Source organism: Miniopterus natalensis, chromosome 4 (assembly GCF_054644295.1).
Source record: "Miniopterus natalensis isolate mMinNat1 chromosome 4, mMinNat1.hap1, whole genome shotgun sequence".
NCBI classification, from domain to species: domain Eukaryota; kingdom Metazoa; phylum Chordata; class Mammalia; order Chiroptera; family Miniopteridae; genus Miniopterus; species Miniopterus natalensis.
The window spans coordinates 30,206,640-30,231,753 of NC_142084.1; the positions used below are offsets into that span (position 1 = coordinate 30,206,640).

Here is a 25,114-nt window from a genome sequence, read left to right on the forward strand (position 1 = left end):
ATCCCCCTGACCCCCCAAGCCATTCGCTTTGTCATATCCTTGCTCAAGGCTTTCATGTTTATGCTTATGTTTATATTTATATTCATACATACATATATGAGAGCATTACCCACCCTCAGAAAAATAGTTTTTCAGGCCATACAATGCTTACATGTTGCTTGTTTGGGTCAAAACCTCACACCAAACACTTTTTCATATCCTTCTAAGATCATTTCTAAAACAGTATCTCTCTTCAACCCTTCCTGACCTTAACTGTATTTGAATTTCCATTAGATAAATCTTAATTTTCCCCATATAAGATCTGAAATTTTTTATATTTTTATTTAGTTTGCTTAATATTCCTCCCTCCAATATACTAATTTTATATTCAGCCTTTTTTGATACAGTGTCCTAATACTAAGGGCCCATTTCTCAATATCAGGTTTACAGAAAACAAAACATTTAATAAAGGTTGATCTTTTCCATTTGGAATGATATTAAATGTTTGGTAAAGAAAGATATCAGGCCTCAGAAAAATTTCATGAGGGACTTCTCTCCCCCTACTCTCTATCAGATTACTGCTAATTGTGACCTATTTTATCTTTATTCTGAATGTATACATATTGATGAATTTAGACCTGATGCCTCTTTACTTTTTTACTTGTTACTAAAATAAACTCTGAGGCTTATTTTAGAAAAGATGCTTATGTAATTTAACTCACTTTAGGTAGACAAAAATAGCTTAGTGCCCCTGAAATGCTACAGACAGTTACAGCTAGCAAAATTGAACACAGTCATAAATAGTCACTCCTTGCCAACAAAAAAGAAGACATCTAGATATTTTTCTTTTGGAAGGTTTTATTCATTGGAGCAGATTTGTTTTATAGTATAATACAAACAACCATTGGATGGGCTGGTGGGATTATGAATGAATTTTTAAAAATAATATGCTTATAATTTTTGATAAAAATATATAAATATATAAAGCTCAATATTAAAAAGAGTTCCTAATGTGTTAGTATTTATCGTATATTTAAGGTTGGCCTTGAAAATGGTACCTCTCGCAATAAATTTCTAAAAATAGGATTATTGTCTTGATAATAAATTTTTAGATGTTTTACCCCCAAATGCAACTTACTGCATACAAACAATTGTATCTGTTTTTAAATATTGACTAGACTTATTTTTCCTCCCCAACTTTATTGAAGTATGCTTGACAAATTAAAATTGTACATATCTAGATTGTACAATGTGATTTTCTTAAAGTATACAGTATATTTAGCCTGGCGAGCATGCCTCAGTGGTTGAGCATGGTACCTGTGATCCAGGAGATCACAATTTGATTCCCAGTCAGGGCACATGCCTGGGTTGTGGGCTCGATCCCCAGTGGGGGGTGTGCAGGAGACAGCCAATCAGTGACTCTCATCATTGATGTTTTTCTCTCTCTCTCTCCCTCTTCCTTCCTCTTTGAAATCAATAATGATGTATTTTAGCCCAGCCGGGCGTGGCTCAGCGGTAGAGCGTCGACCTAGGATCCAGGCGATTGGGGTTCGATTCCTGGTCAGGGCACATGCCCAGGTTGTGGGCTCGATCAATGACTCTCTCATCATTGATGTTTCTATCTCTCTCTCTCCCTGTCCTTTCCTCTCTCTGAAATCAATAAAGATATATTTTTTTTTAAAAAAATATATTTTAAATATATATATTTAATATATATACATACATACATATATATACACACATATATATATTGACCAGACCTTTTTCTTTATAAGCACAAATTTATTTTGTGACTTTTAAAATTTAATCTTATTTTAAAAGAGTAACTACATTTTAATGTTTAAAATTAAAATTATGGATTGTTATAGTTTGCATGTCCCATTTTACTCTTCTGTACTCTGATTAGATTTTAAACATCAGGAATACTTTGTTCCTCTCTAGCTTGTGATGATGTCCTTGCTACACAAAATTAAGAATATTTAAAGCTTCTTTTAGTACAGTATAGTGAAAACTCCTTTTAGTCAAGATATACACTGGGGCTTTGAAATGAGTGAGTTATCTTTGGCCGACCCATCTAGACACATATCTCAAGGAAAGGTCATTGAAGAGTGGAAGATCCTTTCAGCAACTGGAAAAAGGCCACATCCTGGACATTTACCAATCTGGTTGGACATCAGGCCATGAAATGAAAACTGTCTTGATAAAACTGATAGGTAATCTTCTTGGGGCCATGGTCCATGATCCAGCACATTGATTGTTTTTACTCTTCTTAGCCTTTATTTTAAAGGACTACCTAGAATGTCTAAGAGAACATTTGAGCATCACCTCACTTGAAAGGAGTGCTAACTCTGGTGTATGAGTCGCTTTTAACCCTGAATCTTCTCCTTTACTTTCCCCAGAGGAGTCAGTGCTATCAGTGCTCACGATATGGTGTTGGTCTTTATTACACTGTCAGATCACACTCATTTTTTTTTCTAGGCCATTTCTCATTTTTGTTGTCAATTTACAATACAATGATTAAGTATAAACAAATGAATTTTTGTACGGAGAATTATACATTCTTGCTCAGTATTTGTAGTACTGTGAGCCAGACACTGGGCTAGGAGCCAGGGAGCCCATGCTGTAGGATGACGTCTCTGCATGCTGTGCATACCTGAGTGTATGTGCACTTAGAGAGCCTCCTTTGACTGCAGCTGATTTTCCCTTGTTGGAACATCAACACGTTGTTTTAATTTTTAAAGGTGAAACTGACATTAGAAAATGCATATGCTGTGAAAAAGGAAACGACTCAACCAAGACAGAAAAAGGCACAGTCGAACACAGAAGGTGACTTAGTCAAACTTCTATGGGGAGAAGAGGCTGAAGGTATCCAGCAAAATGTGCTAAACAGCCCTCATGTGGTTATGTATCTCACACTACAGCTGGACTCCGAGACCTCAAAGGAGGAGGTGAGTGTCTTCTCAAAAGCGCAGGGAAAGTGGAAGGACCTTGTATAGTCTTCCGAGTGAAGAATAAGCACTTTTCTCAGTCATTTGGTGTCTTTATGGTTTTGGTATATCTCTTCTTCTAATTGCAGTTTTCTAATTGACAGGCTCAATGAGTCCATTTGTAGAGGTTAGTGAAATACCTGAGTCTGTTTCTGCTGTCTTCTTTAAAAATTCTATTTGAACCGATTTTTTCATGATGCTTTCCATGATGCTCACCTATTTTTGGTTGCTTGTGTCATTATTATTATTGTTGTATACTCTATTTATCAGATTTTTTAAAAATACATATCTTTATTGATTTCAGAGAGAGGAAGGGAGAGATAGAAACATCAATGATAAGAGAGTTGTCATTGATCAGCTGCCTCCTGCATGCCCCCAACTGGGGATTGAGCCCACAACCCAGGCATGTGCCCCAACTGGGAATGGAACCGAGATCTCCTGGATCCTAGATTGATGCTCAACTGCTGAGTGACACCTGGCCGGGCTGTCTTATCAGATTCTAAAGTTAAACACTATCTTCAGCCCTTAGTATGCTTTAACTTCAATCATCCCCTCTTCACCTCCATGCTATTGTCATCAATATTTTAGTGTCATCATTGTTTTTAATTCCACAAATTGGGCATAATTATCACTAATAATAATTATACTTTATACTTTATAAAATGTATAAAATATATTATGAAATTGATGTTTCATAATATTTCCTAGAGATGAACCTTCTTTAAATTTACATATATGCCGCCTGGCCGGGCATGGGTCAGCGGTTGAGCATCCACCTAGGATCCAGGCAGTCAGGGTTCGATTCCTGGTCAGGGCACATGCCTGGGTTGTGGGCTCGATCAATGACTCTCTCATCATTGATGTTTCTATCTCTCTCTCTCCCTCTCCTTTCCTCTCTCTGAAATCAATAAAGATATATTAAATTTATATACATGCTTACCCATTTCTTTACTCATCTTTCTCACATCTCAGACTGTCCTTACTTGATCATTTTTTGTTCTTCCTAAAACATATATTTTAGGAATTTCTTTTTAGTGAAAATCTGTTCGTGATAAATTGTTTTTTGTAGGTTTTTTTTTTTTGTTAATCCTCACCTGAGGACATTTTTTTCCATTGATTTTTAGAGAGAGTGGAAGGGAGGGATGAGGGGGAGAGAGAGAAAGAGAGAGGGAGGAAGAGAAATATAGATGTGAGAGAGTTCACATCAATTGGTTGTCTCCTACACACTCCCTGACTGGGGCCCGGGATCGAACCTGAAACCCAAGTACATGCCCTTGACCAGGAATTGAACCCATGACCCTTTGGTGCATGGACCGACGCTCTAACCACTGAGCAATACCAGCCAGGGTGATAATTTGTTTTTGTTATTTATCTGTTGATGTGTTTTTCATCCCTTTTTGAAAGGTAGGTTTATAATTCTACTGTATCAGTTAGAATAGGCCAATCGCTATTATAAATAACCCTCAGTCTCAGTGGCTTAACATAATGGAAGTTTATTTCTCATTTCAATGTTAACGTTCCTGGCCGTGTGGCTCAGTGATTCAAGCCCTTCATCTAGTGGTTCCATCATTCCCAAGAGCTTCCCAGTCCTCTGTTGCATCTTTTGCATCCAGTTGGCCAAGTGAGAAGAGATATGGCACATTTTAGAGGCCTGGCTTAAAGGTAGCAATATCACTTCTGCTCATGTTCCAGTGCCTAGAACTGTTTATATGGTCTCTCCTGGTGCAAGGAGGTAAGAAATATACCCTTCCTTTGTAGCCAGGAAGAAGATGGGGTCAACACATAGTATTACTTATGCCAGCCAGGTAAAAAGTAATTTTTTCTAATCTGTTTGAAGATAGCATTCCATTGTCTTCTGACTTCCCTAACTGCTGTTAAGTCTACTGTCAGTCATTACTCTGTAAGACTTCTTTTATTTTCTTTGTTCAACTTATTGCTTCTGCTATGTCCATAGCATTGTTTAACCTCCCCATTTTGTTTTCTATTTAAACAGTCACATTTTTATTTTTAGAAGTTTCTGAAATTTTTTTTAACTGTTATGCATCCAGATCTGCCATGCTGTTCCTGGTAGTCTCTTGTTGCTTGCTCATCTTCGTGATTCTATACTTTATATCTCTAAGCATTTCATACAGAGTTCTTTTTTGTTCTGAATCTGCCCATTCCACTGTCTCTGTGTCCTGAAGGGACTCTGACTTCTGGTGGCTTTCCTTCTTATATCCTTGGAAATCACTAGCTAAGCCTACTGCTTGATTTTATCTTTGGGAGTCCTGTGGTTCTAAAGTAGGAATGTGTTCCTCCAGAGAGAATTTGCTGCTTCTGCTTCTGCTACTGGGGCAGTTCAGCCTTACTCAAGGATCTGGGTTTAACACACTGGTCTTAAGCTTAGCTCACCTACTGAGCCACTGGCCCAGTGCTCAGTGTCCTGATCAGAGCTATGCTAGGTATCAGCCCTCAAGACAACCCTGCCTCTGTCTTTCCACCTACCACTCACCACTACCAGCTGATGCCCCAGCTTGCTCTGCAGAAGTGAGGAAGAGGGTATGGAAAGGTATGGAGAGGGTGTCCTTAGAAACCCCTCTACTTATTACATATCCATCAGTTTGAACAGTTTTATGTTTTGACCATGGATCTAGTTCTTTTACAGTGCAAGGGTCTCTCAAAGCATCTAGTTTACCATAATGCTTAGAGCAGAAGTGGGATCTAAAAAGTTTTCACCTAATTTACATTTCTTTGCTTTTGAAATCTCTTCAGTCTGTATTCTCAATGCCAAAGCCTTTTTATCCAAAGGGTGTATTCCTTTGTGTAGCTTCTTCATATGTCATATTTAGTCAATAATTGAAATGGAAACAAATAACAAATTGAAATTTGTTACCTTCTGTGTTCTGAAATGCCTAGAAACCTAGAGTTAATAATTCTAATTTCTTGCATGTGTGATTAGTACTTTATATCTTTAAAACAAATGAGGTTTAACCATTTATTGTGTAAAACACACAACAAATTTCTGGGATGGTAGCACCCTGACTCATTCTAGGTTGTCTTAGAGTAGGATACTGCTGAGGCCTTTTGTCATCCTTGCCTTTCTTTCCATGGGAAAGTGTGTAGATGTCTCTCAAATGAACAGGTTTCTGTCTGTGTACAGTCCTGTATCAACACTGTGATCAAGAGAGGCTTTTTATTCTCATTGAATAGACTGGAAGCTGCTACAAATGCATGCTGCTAACAAGCACTTAAAAATACAGCTAATTAAATTGGTTAGGAATTGTCAAGCTTGCCAGGCCTTTAACAGTGAGGCTTTCCACACTGGTAGCTGCAGCAGGTGGAATAGAGATTTCCTTAAAGGACCTTTTTTTTTTCTGGTATGACTTATTTTACAATAAAATGTCATAGGGTCATTTTGTTTTCATGTGAGTTACATATTTAAGAAAAGCTTGCTTTCTTTGAATTACATGACTTGAAAATTTCACAAAACGAATCAAAGGAAGTATGGTTATTTGTTTAAAATGGTGTTTGTTATTTGACTAAATACAGTTCATTTACTAGCAGTTTTAAATGCATTAAGTAGACGTAACAGAAGATCTTAACTGATGTTTGACTTAATGTCTAGAGATAAAGTGTTTAACTGTTTTTACATTAGAAATATTGCAAGATGATTTGTTAGGCAGAGTGTATTTGGCCAATACATTCCATAGCAATTTGCATATAGTGAATGTGCTTATTAGTAAGTATAAAAAGCAGATGTGTACAGTTTGTCATTATTTATATTTGTTCTAATGTAAAAGTTGCCAAGACATATACACACCATGTCATGTAATTTCGTGTAAAAAGAGACCAAAGCAAGATGTAGAACAGTCTTAAAGAGATAGAGAACTAAGGAAAAGATTGATATTTTAGGAATTTGGGCTATATTTATATTTTTATTTTTATATTTAATAGTGGCTATATTTATGTTTATTGCCAGTGAACAGTATTAGTGGAAGCTACTCTGAATTCTTCAAGGTTTCTATCTGGAAATTTTTATTTTGCCTGCTTCTTATTTGCCTTGTAAGAAAAATGGCATGTTGCTTTAAGTAAGTAAAAAAGTGAGGTCCAGAATGATTCATTCCTTTGTGTAAAAGTTTAGCACAAAGGACATCCTAATTTTGAAATTTGTTATTTTGTTAAAACTGCATGTTTCCTGGGAACAGTCTCTTCTTGAAATGGAAAAGTAGTAAGCATTTTGAGAATTATCTTATAGATCTAGTATTTTCCATAATTTAAAATATGCTGTCTTTTAAAGATTTCGTTCAGATTAATTTGTACAAATATAAGACATGTACAATTTTATAATATCATGATACTTCTTTCTTCCTGTCTGCACTACTCTAATGTAGTTTTGTGTTCTCACGTTTTAATTTCAGTATTATCTTTAGTTTAAATATTTAATAATTTAACAATTCACCAAAAGTGAAAAAGATGATCTTTTTAAAGTCAATATGAAAGTAATTAAATATAAAGACTCCTAAAAGTTACATGTGTAGATATTAACTACAGGGGGTAAAAATATCTGTATAATGAAATATAATAAAATATTAGTATTAGAATTTATTATAAAGGAGATTAAAGTTTAAAACATGGTTTGAAATTAACTGAAATCTTTCCAAGTAATTAGTGTCTTAGTATATATTTTGGTATCATGACCAGTTTTGACAGTCTTTTAAATATGTTAAAATTCCAGGCATATTTCTCTTCTTATGTTTGAGTAAAACTCCCACTGAAGCTGAAAGGGTTCTTTTTGTTGTTGTTGTTGTTGTTGTTGTTTTAATATAAACTCTGAACTTTCCATGACAAAAAATGGAAAAATTGAGGAGTGTGATCATTTTTCTTTGTTTTCATTTAACAGCAGGAAGTTCTTTATCATTATCCAGTATCTGATGCATCTCAGAAACTTAAAAGTGTGAGAGGGATATTTCTTACACTGTGTGACATGCTGGAAAATGTAACTGGGACACAAGTTACTAGGTAATAACTGATTTTTATTTAGCTCTAATTCTTTTTCTTTCAAGTTTTTTACCTTGATTCTGACAAAATGCTAATCAAGTATCTATTATACAAATATATTTGTATGTATAATGTAGATATATCTGCAGATACTTTGTTTCTCACCTGTTATTTCTACCAGAATCTATTTAAAGTGTAGGGTCTCAATATGGCTGTAGAACTGGTTGTTCTGGCACACTTCATATCACAAAGTTGAACTATGACCTATACTTCAAAATTTATTTCATGAAGGTGGTATCTCTCAAGTACAATGATAAGTCTTGGCTTTTTCATGATTTTATCTTGTTAACTTGCTGGGTAGGTGATATGTTTGTGGTTGGTAAGGACTAAATGATTATTTTTTCCATATGGTTCTTACGATAGAAAAATACAGAATACACTTTAGGGGGCATATTCAGAGTGCGGTATCGTCTGTGTAAGTTTTTCTCAGTGATGGATAAGCAAGACTGATGTCAAATAATTTTTGGAAAAATAAAATGCATCATATAGTCAATTATATAGCAAAATAAACCATTCCCCATTGACATATCTAGCCCTGACTTTGAAATGCTATAGTTAACTTATGGGAAGAAGGGGCTCAAAGCTTTTAAGTTTTGTTTTGGGGTTGGTTTTTCTTTTCATAAAATATATGAAGTATAAGCCATTTTCTTCCTTAATATTTCAACAATCTTTGACTTTACAAAAACAGTTTATCTCAAAATTTAAGAGCCCTAAAATAGTGATAAAATGTCAAGTTGGATTTTTCTAGGCTTTAACTTTTTTTTTCCATTTTCTGGTAAAAATGACACCTCTGTTGTTTTTAAAGAAGGAGGATCTGCAAGACAACAGGAAGAAAAATTTCCTTGTTTTTCTAAGTAAAATTCATGTTTAGCTGTGGGACTTTTAATATAGTGTGTATATAAAAAGTATTAGTTAACTTCCAAGACACTAGTAACTGAGATTCCATTTAGTGTATACACTTCGTATGCATTTGCAAGCATAAAAGCATGCTGCAAGCCTCCTTTTAGCTTTTAAACAGCCTATTGAGATCTAGTTCATATATCATACAGTTCAGTGGTTTGGTATATTCTCAGATATGTGCAACCATCCAGAGTCAGCTTTTGAACATTTTGATCACTTCAAAAAGAGAACCTGCAACCTTTAGCTATCAGCCCACCTACCCCACCCTAAGCCCTAGACAAGCACTTACCTGCATTCTGTCTCTGTAGATTTCCCTATTCTGGACACTTAGTGTAAATGGAATCATAATTTGTGGTTATTTGTCACTTCTCTCACTTAGCATAATGTGTTCAAGGTGCATGGTTCCTTTCTAATCTTATTAGAAGGAAAATTTGATTTAAATTTCTCCATGTGGGTTTGCTTTTAAATATAGGCAGAAAAACTTTTTTGTGAAACAAGTATTAAAATAATTATTATTTCAGGGATTCTTTAGCAACGTGTGTGTCTTGTTGCATACACTGCTTCAAGCTATAGTAATATTAATGTCTGACTAAGAGTTTAACGTCTGTCTAAATATATATGTATTTTTAAACTTCAAGCCAAAAGTCATATCCTTTTTGAAAAAAAACCATCTATTTAGCAATTCATATTTAAAATCCCACACATCCACAGTATAGAAGGTACACTATATCCTAAGGACTCAACAGGTAAAGACTGATGTATGTATTTTCATTTAAAGAAAGAAAACACCAAATATATTTTTATTTTATCTTCTTCCCATCACATACCCACACTCTAAAAAGGAATAGTTTTTTCTGTTTTCATAGTTTATGATTCTGTCTCTTTTTATAACACACTTAATTTGTTTTCCACCTTCATTGACCTATAAGTGAAGTCCAATAAACTGCACATATGTAAAATGTACAGCAGGATCTGTATTGGCATAGGAATAGACATTGAAACCACCACCATGATGACTGCATCTATCACTACAAACGTTTCTGTAAGAAACACATTTAAATATGACTTATATTTTGGTTATCTGTTTCTGTATCTGTGTCCCATAATGAATTATTATCTTGTAAGCTGGGACCATGTCTTCCCCTTTTCTTTGTAATCTCTTAGTAAATCCTGTTCATAGGAAGGCAAGCAGACACAATTTGTTAAATTATCCACTGCAATGGAGTCTTTCTTTTGGAAAAAAAAAAATGTATAGTCAATGTTAGCAAAAGAATTTATTTTTCTTTTCTTTTTTTCTATAATGGGTCTACTTTTGTTTGAGTTTTTGTGTGGTTTTAAAAAAATATTTCAGAATATATTTTTGTTGTCCTACAATTCCTTGTCTTTTCTGTGTGGCAGTTAGGGATATGCCAAGATATGTGCTCATTAAGCGTGCAGTTCTTAAATCATACCATATGCAGTCTTTCCTGAATGACTTTATAATTTTATAACCTTTAAAGATATTCTAACTTTACTTTTACTTTATTTTTTTTCAGCTCATCCCTTCTTTTAAATGGGAAACAAATTCATGTGGCTTATTGGAAGGAATCTGACAAGCTGTTGTTAATTGGCCTGCCTGCTGAAGAGTAAGTGGAGAGTTTTATTTACCTTAAAATCATCTTTCAAATATGATAACAAAGTCTGTTTCATTAAAATTATGACATTTTCATCAAAAGGCAAACTCCTTAAACAGCTTTATAATTTAAAGGTCTGTTGTACTAGTACAGTGGTTACTTGTGTTAATGTGATATGAATAGTGCAGAAAGGGGCAGGAGGGCCCACTGGACCAATTGGTAAGGGTGGGGCAGTCAATCACTTTCTTCTGCGATATTGCCAGTAGAGGTGACTGAGAGACGAGCTTGTCCTCTCGTCAAATTTTAGACAATACCATGGTTTAGATTTTGCACATTTACAGTGTTTATAGTTTTTGACTGTTGAGATTTGGCAAATTACGGTCAGCAGAAAGGTGTTTTGCCCTGATTTTGAGCACCTTTGGCAAAATAAGGAATATTTAACCCTAAAGTGACTTCTCTAATGGTACATCTTATAATATCATGGTCTCCTTCTTATCTTGTTTGCAAGTATTTTAAAGTATATCTTATTTTAATAGTTGGACGTAAGAGCAGGGGTTGATATTGACAATGACCATGTACCTAAGAACTGCATTAGGTACTTCACATTCATTAATCTCATTTAATTTTCAAGGTCAGCTCCAAATGGACTTAATGATTCCTGGTTCCATTTTATAAATGAGGAAAGTAAAATGAAGAGAAGGCTAAATAACTTGCCAAGGGTCACATAATCAGCAAGAGGCAGAATTGGAAACTGAACAAGAGTCTGTCTGAGTTTTAGTACTACATTGCTTCCCTAATGTCTTAGCACATGAAAAGCTAGAGGAAATGGGGTAGGAATATGAAGAGCAGCCCCAAAGAGATGGATTTAACTACTGGTAGACTAGTCTATGTCCCGATTCAGTGATTTGTAAAACTTGTAATTTAGAGACTTGCCTACTTTAAGAATTGGTCAATTTCTATTAAACTATTATACGCACTTTAGTTTTCCCTACTGGTCCAGAAAATCATCACATATTGTCTACCAATTAGTAACCAAATGTAAAATAAATACTATATTATGTGACTGACACAACTTTAAAGACAAGTTTGGACAAATTTTCTTTTAGTGTTTTGCCTTAGACCCCAAAAATGCATTATCCAGTCAATCTGAACACAAATATGACTATTTTCTAATTACTAATGACTTTGTTAACCAGATTTCTTTCATTATATAACAGTGTATTAGTTATCTCTTCCTACATAACAAATTGCTCCAAAACTTAGGGACTTAAAACAGTAAACATTATTCATAAGTATTTTTGTGGGTCAGGAATCCATGAACAATTTAGCTGGATGATTCCAGCACAGGCTCTCTCCAAACTGCAGTCAAAATGTAGGCCAGGGATACAATGTGAAGATGCCTTACAAACATGGCAGTTGTCAGGAGGCCTCAGTTCCTTGTCACATGGACCTCTCCATTGAGCTGCTTGAGCATCCTCACAACATGTCAGTGAGCTTACCCCAAAGCAAGATCCAAAATAGAGAAAGAGGGGGGAGCTGCAAGACCTTTATAACTTAGTCTTAGAATGGATACACTATCATTTCCACTCTAGCCCACGCTCAAGGGGAAGGAATTAAGCACCATCTCTTGAGGGGAAGAGTATCATAATTTATGGACCTGTTTTAACACCACAAACAGGAACTCTAAAGTAGGCTACAGTGAAAAATATCAAAAGGATTATGTTTTGAAGGTGACTTTACTTTTCAACAGAGATATGATCTGTCATAAATGTAGGGTTCAAAAATTTTAACACGAAGGGATAATGGTGCTTTGACATATACTAGATGATGGCTCTCTTTAACCAGCTAATGTGTGTTTTTCTGTCTAAAAAGGGACTACAGTCATCCCTTGCTACCAGCAGGGGATTGGTTCCATGACCCCTCAGGGATACCAAAATCTGCCGATGCTCAAGTCCCTTATATAAAAATAGCATAGGACTCTGCTGAGAGTCTTCCTGAAGCCAGTGGGTTGGATTATGAAAAGGAAAAGCTGGGGGTTTTTGTAAGTGTGGGTTTAAAAGAATTGTAGAACATCCATCATAAGATACTTTAGGATGTAGTGGCAGGGTAAAACATTTGTCTTTATTTTTGTAGTAGCCCAAAAGGCAAAAGAGAAACAAAATACAATGGCAAGATAAAGGCAGCAAAGGTCATTAGAGAGGGGAAAGGAAGGACCAGCTGAGGAACTGAGTAGAGGCTATAAATTTGGTCTGCTTCTTTCGGATATGCATCATTTGATTATGTTATAAGTAAAGAAATGATTTTGATTTTTTTTAGAGTTCCTCTTCCTCAGCTAAGGAATATGATAGAAGATGTTGCCCAAACCTTAAAATTTATGTATGGTTCTTTAGATAGGTAAGTACTTCTTTGAATTGAATCTCAAGTTTTAAGTGTGTGATTCTCAATCACCTTTTGCACTTACTACTACTATTCCTTGGTTGGCAAGTTAATTGTTTGAGTTTTGATTTTTTTTCCCTTCTTATTTTCTCATCCTTTATCATTGGTTTTTATTACAGCTCTAGGCAGTTTTTCCTTTGATCCCTTGCTTTTTCTTTTTTTGGTCTCGTATGTTACTTCAGTGAAATAATGATGAACCACATGGTACTTTGATTTGATATATTTCCATAGGGGCAAATGTAAGAGCATTTGTTCATAACAGATTTTATATATATATATATATATATATATATATATACACACATGTGTGTGTGTGTATGTATATTATTGATTTCAGAGAGACAAAGGGTGAGGGAGAGAGAGATAGAAACATCTATGATGAGAGTCATTGATCAGCTGCTTCCTGGATGCCCCCTGCTGGGGATCGAGCCTGAATCCCAGGCATGTGCCCTGACCAGAAATCAAATTGTGATCTCCTGGATCAAATGTTGGTGCTCAACTGCTGAGCCATGCCGGCTGGGTATAATAGCAGATTTTCAGTGTTTTTGTGTGTGTGTGTTTTTCTCTGATTATAAAACCATTTTCAAATTCACTATCCTAAAATGTGATACTTCCTTCTAAAATATTTTTAAAGTAAAAAAAGTATGCACTATTAAAACAAATAAAAGACACAATAGAGAAGGTATTGACTGTTTAATTTCCTGTGTATCCTTCCATGTATTTTCTATATAATATGAATCTTTTTTTACACATGTAGGCTCATATTATACATTTCTGCCTCTTGCTTTTTTAAATTTACAACATAATGTGTGAGATGCATCTTTCTTGGTCTGAAGAAGGATATCTGAGGTAACTGTTCAACATTTGAACAGGTAAAATTATGGATGGAAAATAGATTTTTCTCTTTGTGGGATTTGTGTTAAGTCCCAGTACTAAAGAGCTAAAATGATACCTTTGCTTTCAAATCCTTTGGTGTATATCAGTATATAAATCAGTTTATACATTTTCCCAAGCCACAGTGGTATCAGCTCTCTGTTTCTCAATGTGGATCTTTGCTGTCGTTCTCAAAGAAGCCTTAAGGAATTTTCTGTGATTGTGCCATCTGGGAAAATTGTCTGGTTTGCAGTGTTCTCCAAGAGCTGCTTAGGAGACACATTCCTCTCAAACCCAATTACTTACTTATTAGCATTTTCCAAATGTGTGAAATACAAAAGGCTAGGCAGCCACAAACAGGCCTTTTACCTTTTACCAATAAGGGCATTTTTAACCAATGAAGTGTAAGGATGTTGTTATAAACTACCTCCTTAAATTTATACTAGATGAGCAAACCTTGCTATGTTTTTCCCTAGTTGAAGCTTTCTGTTGTCATAAAACTAGAGATAGTCAAAAAATAAACTCTTGCAATGAGTTCTATTCATGAAAATAATAAGTTGGAGTTGTTCTGCAGATTTCAGTGGAGTAGTTTTGGGGCAGAGGGACTCTTAATTTCTCTGAAGTTCATCTTGAAATTTAGCTTCCATTGATTTGGAAGCATCTCCAAGTTGGCAACGAATTTAACTAGTTTCTTCCTGTTCAAGTGAGAATTTGAAAGGCAAACTAAGCCAGAAATGTGAAGATCCATTGAGTTCTTAAAACCAAAAAGCAGTATGGATCCAATATGATGTTAATTGTCATTTTGCAACAATTTTTTAATCACAAGGTTTTTTTCTGATTACCAAAGATATGAAAGACTCATTGAGCCACAGAGAACTGATTATACATGAACAAAGTTTAGTGTTATGATCAAAGTAAAGATATAACAGTTTCCCTTACCCATTCCCAGCCAACCCATCAGCAAGTCCACATCAGCCATTCCATCCATTTCTCTCCATCTTCACTATTACCCTCTCTATCCATAGCCATCTCTCACTACTACAGTAAACTCCTAACTGGTTTCCTTGGCTCCAATCTTGTCACTTTGATTAATTTCCTTTTTTAAATTTAATTTTTAATTGAATTTATTGGGGCGACATTGGTTAATAAAATTGTATAGGTTTCAGGTGTACAATCCTATAATACATCATCTGTATAGTGTATTGTATGTTCACCACCCCAAGTCAAGTCCACTTTAATTAATTTCCAAATGCAATTAGAGTGATCTTTCTACATTATCTGGCTCCTACATACCTTTCTGATTTTGGATCTCAAACCACACCCACCCTTCTGCATTGTTCTGCAGGCACCCTGGCCAACCTTTGGCTTTTGTACTCTCTGCTCCCACTGGATCTTCTTGTTTTTTTAAACTGTGGTGGTTTATTTTATTATTATTTTTAAGAGAGGAAGGGAGAGGGAGAAAGATAGAAACAGCAATGATGAGAGTCGTCATTGATCAGCTGCCTCCTGCGGGGGATCGAGCCCGCAACCTGGGCATGTGCCCTGACCAGGAATCGAACTGTGATCTCCTGGATCCTAGGTTGATGCTCAACCACTGAGCCACGCCTGGCCGGGCATCACTGGATCTTCTTGACATTGGGATCTCAGCTTAAATGCCCCATTCTAAGAGACTCTTCCCCAACCATTTGATCTAAAATATTAGCCAACTAGTTACATCACACATTCACAAGGTCCTGTTCTCTGCATAGTCCTTCATAAGAGTTCATGTTTTACTGCTTGTTCACTTGTCTTTCTCCACTAGACTGTGAGCTCCATAGGAGAAGACCTTGTCTTTTGTCTTGATATTTTTACTGCTGTACATCCAGCAATGAGAATAGCACCTGGAACATAGTAGGCACTCAAGTAATTTGTTGAATGAATTAGTGAGTAGTGTTCTGATATATACCAGTTATTATACTATCCAGTGAGCTTTTCCAATGCTGTATTATTTTACATGGCTAAAACCAAGTTTCTCTCTCTCTCTCTCTCCCCCTCCCCCTTAGTTTTTCAATAGTTATGCCTTCATTAGTAAAGAGGGGAGGAATAACTTAGGCTAATTTGTGTACTTACTAAGTAATAAGCCTAATATGTGCTTATATTTATTATATACTAGATACTTTGAATGTGAATTAGATTGTATTATCCCCATTTTTACAGAGTTGGAAACAAAGTTCAGAGAAAGGTTAGATGACTTTCCTGTGATATCTACCTAGTAAGTGCAGTGATAAGAGTCAAAGCCAGATCTGCTTATTACAGAGCTCAAAAATCTCTTTATTTTCCCATATTGCCTGAAAGATATTGACAGTTGTAAATGGTTGATAGTCAGAGGTAAAAACAACTCACATTTTTTACAAAAAGGGTACCTGAGCCCATTCTGTCGTAGATATACCACTTGTATTAGCCTGTGGTTCTTCCATAGTACCACTACTCAGTGCATTTGAGATTAGGTTTTAGGGTAAAAAATATTGACAGGGTGAATTTCTTAACACATTCCGTCAGTAACATTATAGCAGTTATTCTTACTAAGGAACAGGAGTAAGGAAGAGAATTTATGTGGTTGGGAAAGATCCAGTCCCCTTAACAGCATACAAAAGACCACCATTTCCATGTGTTGTTCTAACTTAGAGCTCTTGGTTCTTCAGTGCCTTTTGCCAGGTTGATAATGTTCCTCGTTTGGATCATTTTTTTGAACTGTTCTTTCAAAGAGCACTCCAGCCTGCCAAGCTGCACAGTAGGGCCAGTCCCAGTGCACAGCAGTACGAGGCCTCCAGCTCAGTTCTTTTAGACAGTCTCCCCGGAGTGCGATGGCTCACACTTCCACAGGAAATCAAGGTAATCTTAAGTGTCATAAAATAAGAATCAGAACCAGCTGTCTTATAATTCTCTGTCTTCTCCACCCCTTAAGCTTTTAGTTATTTTCGAGATTGTGGGTAAGGGTCAAAAAGGCAATTGTGGTTGATGAAGCAGGAGGTCCAGTGCAGTGAACTTAGACAAATTTTCCTTTCTAAATAGAAGTTAGCTCCTATAAATTTCATCTTATTATAATATTTAAGCTTTGTCCAAACTTGGAATGCTTTTCAGAAATCATAATTAAGTGGTGATTTCTTACTTATGAATTTTGTGACATTGATATTATAATGAAAGGTTATGTTAGGGTTACGTTTCTATATAAATTAAAGGTAGATGAAATGATTGGCTAACAAACAATATTCTTAGTTAAAGTACAGATCTCCACTAACAATAGCAAAATCTTTCTTTACATACGCATATGCAATTAGCTTTTGCCTTGTCCCCTAGATAGCTTCCGAAGGGTAAGGCTTCATGATGGTTAAGTATCATTAATGTGATTTTAGTCATATCTGGAGACCCAGAATAGCTTTACTGCTGAATAACTGCAAAGATCATTTCAGACATTTTTGTCATCAACAGTGTATTTTGCCACATCACTTGGATTAGTAGTAAATGAGGCACTATGCTGTAGCCAGTTCCCTGCCCATGAAGAAAACTAGGCTATGTTGTAGTAAAAACCCAGTTTGGCTCTACTCTTCATAAAATTCTTTAATGTACAATCAAATAAGTGCTTTTTTGACAGTTCAGTAATAATTTAAACTGACATATCAGTTGCTTTGCTGAGTTTCCTCATCTGTAAAATAGGGACAGTAATAATAGCTACTTCATAGAGGAGGAGCTATATGCTGTTACACGTCAGGTGCTTAGAATCTAGCCTGGCCCATTGTAGTCATAATTGTAGTGGTTAGAGTATTATTGTATAGTTTTTATTTGGAAGGAAGTGAGAAGTTAGAGCACATTTAGAGGAAACTTTTACTTTCTGGTATTTGTATTTTGTGCTTTGTCAACTGCTGTTGCTGCAACTTTTGATATCTCAGGCCAATGATAACCATTTTTCATGTAAAAACTAAAAAGTTTATGATATATGTAATTCTACCCCCACCAGTATTTTCATAAGAAATCGTAAGTGTTTAGTATAGACAAAGTAAATAGAACACTTTACCTTTTAGATAGAAAGACCATGGCTCCAAAGTCTGTCTCATGTTTATTTGGGGGTCTTTTCTGTTCTGAAAGACACAAGGCCGATTTCGTGAGTCAGAAGGTACAATCTCATGAGGCCTGCTAATCTGATCTTGCCGTGTCCAGGTTCTTTCCCCTGACTCAGATCCTTGTCACTAAATAAAATCTCTTCATTCAAAATTGGTAGTCTCTTCTTTCTGTGACTAGAGATACTTAATTTTGGGGGGAGCAATGTCTTTAAATTTTGGATACATTAAGAATATTTTTTAAAGAAGAATATTTAAGAAGTTTAAGACATTTTAATGGAAAAAAAGTTTAAGAATTTTTAAAAATTGATTTCAGAGAGAGGAAGAGAGGGAGATAGATAGAAACATTGGTGATGAGAGAGAGTCATTGATCGGCTGCCTCTTGCACATTCCCTACTGGGGATCAAGCCCATAACTCAGGCATGTGCCCTGACCAGGAATCTTGAACCGTGACCTCCTGGTTCATGGGTCAATGCTCAACCACTGAGCCACGCTGGCCAAGCAGAAGTTTAAGACATTTTAAAATATAGCCTATTTTGGTCTATAAATTCCATGTGAAGGCTACCTCCTATATTCAGGTTTCTTTTTTATTGGCATTTTTTCTTAATTTAGCATACATTTGAATAAAAGGACTATATGCTTTTATCTATCTTAACCTAAAAGAATATCAAACTGAGAAATCACTCTGTGAATTCTGGTGTGTATTTTTTTTTTATTTGTTGCCTCAAATCATACCAGTTTCTTGTCTTACCAAAGCTTTAGTTGCTTTTATCCTTGTTAAGTCTAACACTACTGTGTGGAGATCGGTCTTCATTGTGCCAAGTACTCAGATTTGTATTATGCGTTGGGGAATCCAGAAAAGTCTCCTCTGTTAGCCCATAGTTCAGTTGGGTGGGCAAGACTAATACACAGAAAACATTGAGTATATAGCTTAGATTTTTTTTTTTCTATAATTTTTAGTCTGGTTAAGAAAATTAAGAACAAAGCTTTCTGGAAAGAGAGAGAGATACCTTCTATAAAGTGATCTAAAGGTCTCTGATGAATGAAAAGTTTTAAAAACTAATTGCCCTTGAAGTTTTTGTTTTACCAGCAAACTCAAAGAACTTACACACTTCTCTTTGAAATTGCTTATTGTGTTAAAAATAGTAGGGTTTAATGACTATATATCTTCTAATGAAAAATATTAAGGAATTTCATGCCTTACAAAAAATGTAGTTGAAAACATATGTGTTTGAAGTTACTTGTGCCTAATAAATTTTAGGTGGATAGTTATTTTAAGTTAGAAAAAACTTAACTTGCTCTGAGTTTAGCATACAGTGAGGTGTTCAGTTTTTTTGCCCAGGTGTTTGAGAATTTCCTTATTTTGTTTGTTTGTTTGCTAGATGTTCTCTTTTTAAAAATCATTTCCCCAAAGGTACATTAGAATAATTAAGAGAAAAGATACTTTACCTTTTAAGGAATATGAGAAAATAATTACAGCAAGCTTGTACATTAGCCTACAGAGTTCTGTAGCAGGAATAGCAAAGCATTAAACATTTCTGAAATAAAAAATCACAAGTGGGTAACTTCCTTTGTGTCCTGTAGTTTTTCTCTAGAGAAACTATAGCTGCAGAAAGGAGAACATGAAGTATTTGCTAGATGCAGAAAAATGTAGGCCACAAATGAGTAATAAGTCATACTGTGTGAAAAGCAATGAAAGGCATGACTAATGTTTCCAAAGCTTTTGTCATGTAAGTAAGACACAGTTTGTGAAACAGTCCTGCAGAGAGTGCCTTGGACTTTTTTTTTTTTTTAATGGATTCTTTTTCGCAAATAGCATATCTGCTACAAACTTTCATTGCCAATAGTTTATAATATATGCATATGCATTACAGATGCAACTGCTGATTAAATTTATTGTTTTTAAATTGTGAATGCTTTAGGGAGGGGGAAAATGCATGAAGAAGTTCAGGCAATTTCCATAGAAACAAGAGCTAAATCCTAAGTAAAAGATTTTTATAATAACTCTGTAGGGTAGTTAAACTGTGCCAGATTCCAAGGGAACACTTGCCTTCATGTTTTAATCCATGAATAAAGATTAACAGTCCTTTTACACAAAACATAGGAGAGACAGGGAAGAATGTTGATATTTTCTAAGAGTCCATCTGTTGAGAAATATACAAGAAACAGAAAAACAAAATCAACTCAAAATAGATTGGCTACATTATGATTGAGTTTTCCTCTAAGAATTTTAATATGTTTAAATTTTTTTCCAATTTAAAACTGAAAGCAATTTTTTAATCTTATAAATTATTTTATATTGAATACAGAGTGAAGCCATTTTGCAATTGTGATTTAACTGACAAATGCCTATATGTTAAATGAACTTTTTTGCAATTGCAAAGCTTAAAAACAAGATGTTCTATTTGGGACAGTTCTTAAATAATACAAAGGAGAAAGATACTTATTCAGGTCTTCAAGTAATAAACACTTTTATATGGCCATGATTAAAAAGTAATTATCAATTAAATGTTTGTGTTACTCTTTTTTCCCCCACACAGATGGAATTAGACACAGCACTGAGTGACTTGGAGGCTGCAGATTTTGCAGAACTGGTAAGAGAAGCAGTGAATTTTAGGAAAGGCAATATTGATTTCTCATTTTGTAAATCATTCATTATTTTAAATATTTTGCAAGTGGGCAGGTAATAACCTTGAAATACATAACATTAGGTCTCCATTTTGATAAGGACGAAATCTATTTTGCTTGCCTTAAGATTTTCTACTCAGTAAAAATATTTGTTACATAATGAATATGTAATGATTAATTATATTAGTATCAAGAACTGGGCTTTGTGAGACAGGACATACATGTGATGTTGATTAAATTAAGTAAAAACCCTGTAGATCTGAATTTAAATGGAAAGTATCAGTATTTAATCTTAAAAAAAAAAAAAAATGTATTTCCTAGCTCTGTCCAGTAAAAAGGCTTAGAAATCATGACCATCCCCAGTAGTAATGAAGACCATCAGCACCCAGGACATGGTGTATAAATAATATTTCTTGCTAAAGAACCATGACTCCTAAGAGAAATGGCTGAATGCAGATTAGGGCCTGAAAATATACATGTGTATTATCGGTGGTGCTATTTTTAACAAAAACTAGATCATAGTGATATTTTGTTCTGCAGCTTGCATTCTTTGTGAAACAGTATAGCCTAAAACATTTTGTGCCTGCTCATATAGGTCACCCTTAATTTTTAACACAGGTATGATAATGTGTTATGAACATACCTAACTTTGTTCGCCATTCTCCATTTTTAAAATCACTTCCAATTTTTGTATATTACAAATAATTCTACTATTAAAAGTATATGTTTAAATTTTTTTTTTTTTACATACTACTCAGTGGCCCCCAAGTAAGTTATACCAATTTGTACTTTCAAAAATAGTATATGGTAATATTAGATATCATAGATGATGTATAGTGTAGAAGCTTTTTGTCTTGATACATTTGTTTTAATCTCTCTTGGTATAACAAATTTATGTTTATTCTTGGATGTCTCTAATCAACAGTTTCTTATAAGAATCAAAAATAAGATTGTTTTAAGTTAAAATACTTCTTTTGTACACTATCTTTCACCCTAATATCCTAATATATTGATTTCTAATAAAGGTACAATGAAAAGTTAAGTTACTAAAGAATGTAATTGCCATTTTAACTGTTGTTGCTTAACTAGGATTTTTAAATCCACTGTGGTTTTTTCCCCCCCAGTCTGAGGATTACTATGACATGAGACGGCTGTATACAATTTTAGGGTCTTCTCTGTTTTACAAGGTAATTTGAAGCTTCAATCTTTTATAAATGTCCCAACTGCTATATGAACAGACCTAAGTTTTCTCAAACTTTTACAAACATGAAAAATGCATCTCTCTCTCTCTTTTCTTCTGAATGTAGGTACCTTTAAAATTAAGATCTTAAAACTTGTACCTTCAGAAATTAAATATTTCTGGTTTCATTGTGTTCTAAAGCATTTGTAAATTTGTAAAGGAGACACTATACTCAAAAAACCAAGTGTGAAAAGAGGAGAGTACTTTCTAGATTTCCTTTTGCCAGTTGTATCCTTGTTTCTTATCTTCAGACATCACCATGCATCTTTTTAATAAAGCTTTTATCCAGAGGCATGGATACATGGAACAGACTGACAGCTGTCAGGGAGAATGGGGGCGGGGGCAGGGGGATGGGGACATCTGTAATAGTGTCAACAATAAAAATAAAGTTTAAAAAAGAAAGTTAAGCATCAAATGAATTTAAGTGTTTTCATTTTTCAACTGATTCTCCACTTTCTGTCCTCAGAATTCAGTTCTGTTGTAATTTTGCCACTCAGGCTTATACTACTCAGAAGTGACCTTGCTTTGTGCTACCGTCTACCTGTTGTAGACTTAAGTTATCATAAATATTTCATCTCTAGTTGACCTCAGGGAGAAAAAATTATTTTTACTATGTCTTCATTTATTCCATTTGAAACTGGAATATTTTTAAGCCAACTGAAGAAGTACCTATAAAAAGCTCTTAGAAATATATTATGGGATTATTGCTTGATATCACTGGTTGACCTTTGTTCTTTGTGGTTAAATTCAAGGGTTATTTGATATGCAGTCATTTGCCTAAGGATGATCTTATTGATATTGCTGTATACTGTCGACACTATGGCCTAATGCCTTTAGCAGCAAAACAAAGAATTGGTCAGTTGATAATATGGAGAGAAGTGTTTCCTCGCTATCACCTCCAACCTTCTACAGACTCAAACACTGAAGCCTTTCAGGAACCTGAAGGGAGATACTTTTTGCTAATTATTGGCTGGGTGAGTTTACCTCGGTTTCTTGGTTTTTTGTTTGTTTTTGTTCTGTTTTGCCATTTACTATCTAAATAAGTACACAAATATGATAACTTAAAATTATGAGCATGTCAAATACAAGTATTCAAAAAAATGTTACATGCCCATTATTCCTTTTCTTCAGCATCCATTTCATACTCATGGAGAAATACAAATGAAACCCAGGATAAGATTGTAGCAAGTTCTTAAGATCTTTTGTTCCCATTTCTACAGTGGTTTTACCCTCTTGTTTGTTTTGGGAACTAAAAAGAGACATAAAAAGAATATAGAATCAGAATAAATATGTGATTATAAGTGAAAGGACTTCCAGTAACTGAGGCACTTTGAAAGCCACTTTAGGGAATTCCATATGCCAAAAGTAGTGACTGATGGTTTATCAGGATAAGCTGATATGAGATTCGTTTTCAAGGGTGATCAAGAAGCACTGAGCATAACTAAGAAGGAAAGGGGAGGGAGGAGACTTTAATAATCACATGGCCCTAGCCAGTCTTGCTCAGTGGTCATAGCATTGGCCCATGGACTGAAGGGTCTCGGGTTTGGTTCCAGCCAAGGGCACGTACCTCCCTGCAGGCTCATCCTAGCCCTGGTCAGGGCACGTGCAGGAAGCAACCAATTGATGTGTCTCTCTCACATTGATGTTTCTCTCTCTCTTTTTCCCTTCCACTCTGAAAAAGCAATGGAAAAAATATCCTTAAGTGAGGATTAAAAAAAATCATCACATGGTTATGCTATATGTCCATATGTCTTCAGTATTCATAAACTGATACATGCATATTGCCTATAAATATCTCCATGTAGCTAAATCTATAATAGTAACTTTTTTTTCTTACAGAGGCATTATATGTTGTGTGTACTATTAGAAGCTGGAGGCTGCGCATCCAAAGCTATTGGGAATCCTGGACCAGACTGTATATATGTGGATCAGGTCAAAACAACTCTTCATCAGCTAGAAGGGGTAGACTGCCGCATAAATGAACGGCTGGCATCTTCTCCAAGCCCCTGCTTGTCTTGTGCTGACTGGTTCCTTGCTGGATCACATGAAAAATTAGATTGTTTGACAACCTCACCTATCCTCAGTAGACTACAAGGTACCTCCAAAGTAGCAACCTCTCCAACCTGCAGAAGAACACTTTTTGGTGACTATTCCTTAAAGACACGTAAGCCCAGTCCTTCCCGAAACAGTGGAGGATCTGACAATGGTTGTGAAGGTGGAGAAGGTGTTGGCCTGAGCCCCCACACAACACCGGAAGCAGTACGGAGGCAAAGAGAATCTGATGGCTTAGAAGAAAGTGGGGCATTGCTTAAGGTGTGTGTTCATTCAAGTGTGTACATCCTGGGAGCTAAACTGTCTTTCCAGTCCTTATTTTAAAATTGCAATAGAATTTTTAATGGCAGATCATTCTTCATTTGAATTGGTGGTTGTTTTAGTCACTGTTGGGAAACCAGTAATTTACAACTCAGAAGAAGAAGAAATAACAATATCCAAGACAGCTGTTTTGACACTACTGAAAAGTACAGAAACTCTTTACTCCTGCTCTCCCTGTTCATCTTATTCTTCTGTGTTCATGATGTTAACAGGGAACAGCCTAGTTGTGTGGCAGTTAGGGGGCTGATCTGACTAAATAGCCAATAAAACGTTCAGGAGAAACAAAAAGAAAATCAGTAACTTAAAATATATGTGCGTGCCTATTCTATATTTTTATAGATTTTTTTTTTTAGTCTGCACCTGTGAAGGTCTTGTCTCCATACTCAAGAATTGAAAATGTGACTATTCAGCAAAGAAAATGTTCATTTTTCAGACTGCTTATTTATCATTTTTATTCCATGAAAATACCATATTATATCCAAATGATTATCAAAGTAATCACCCCAGGAGGCTTTCTACCTATTCTAGTGCTGTTGCTTTTTAAAAATATTTTCAAAAGTTGTCATTTGGGTGGATGGAGGTGACGAAGCATGAAAAAGGAGGAGTCTGAGAAGGGGCAGGAATAAAAGATGAGATTCTGAGTGTCATGGCACAAATAACCATAGAACTGATCTCCTAGTTCCAAACAATAGAGCACTCTTGGAGTCCTAAGTGGATGTATTTAGGAAGTGCTCAGATATGTACTGTACTCATCTCAGTTGGTGAAATTGGTAGGAAATAAAGTTTAAGACTATTTGGAAAGAATTAAGAAGCCATGAACAACAACTAAGAAAAGCTGAATTAATTTCTAAGATTTAGCTATTCAACAAATGTTGATTGAACACCTACTATGCGATCAGGGCTATGCTACACAAAGGAGATAGGATGATGAATAACATACAGCCCCTGCCTTTG

General features: G+C 35.3%; 1 protein-coding gene across 3 annotated transcripts in view; it reads left to right on the top strand.

Moving 5' to 3' along the window:
* INTU (inturned planar cell polarity protein) overlaps positions 1-25,114 on the top strand; it is a 57,539-nt gene that overhangs the window by 26,210 nt on the left and 6,215 nt on the right. Inside the window, exons 4-12 of one of the 3 annotated variants that reach the window (XM_016203323.2) lie at positions 2,721-2,927; positions 7,846-7,964; positions 10,439-10,528; positions 12,833-12,910; positions 16,507-16,696; positions 20,460-20,513; positions 21,672-21,734; positions 22,540-22,761; positions 23,627-24,100. In XM_016203323.2, the coding sequence (XP_016058809.2) occupies positions 2,721-2,927; positions 7,846-7,964; positions 10,439-10,528; positions 12,833-12,910; positions 16,507-16,696; positions 20,460-20,513; positions 21,672-21,734; positions 22,540-22,761; positions 23,627-24,100 (1,497 nt within the window). The remainder of the gene's footprint in view (positions 1-2,720; positions 2,928-7,845; positions 7,965-10,438; positions 10,529-12,832; positions 12,911-16,506; positions 16,697-20,459; positions 20,514-21,671; positions 21,735-22,539; positions 22,762-23,626; positions 24,101-25,114) is intronic. The other 2 variants (XM_087816476.1, XM_016203324.2) reach the window with 2 other exon arrangements.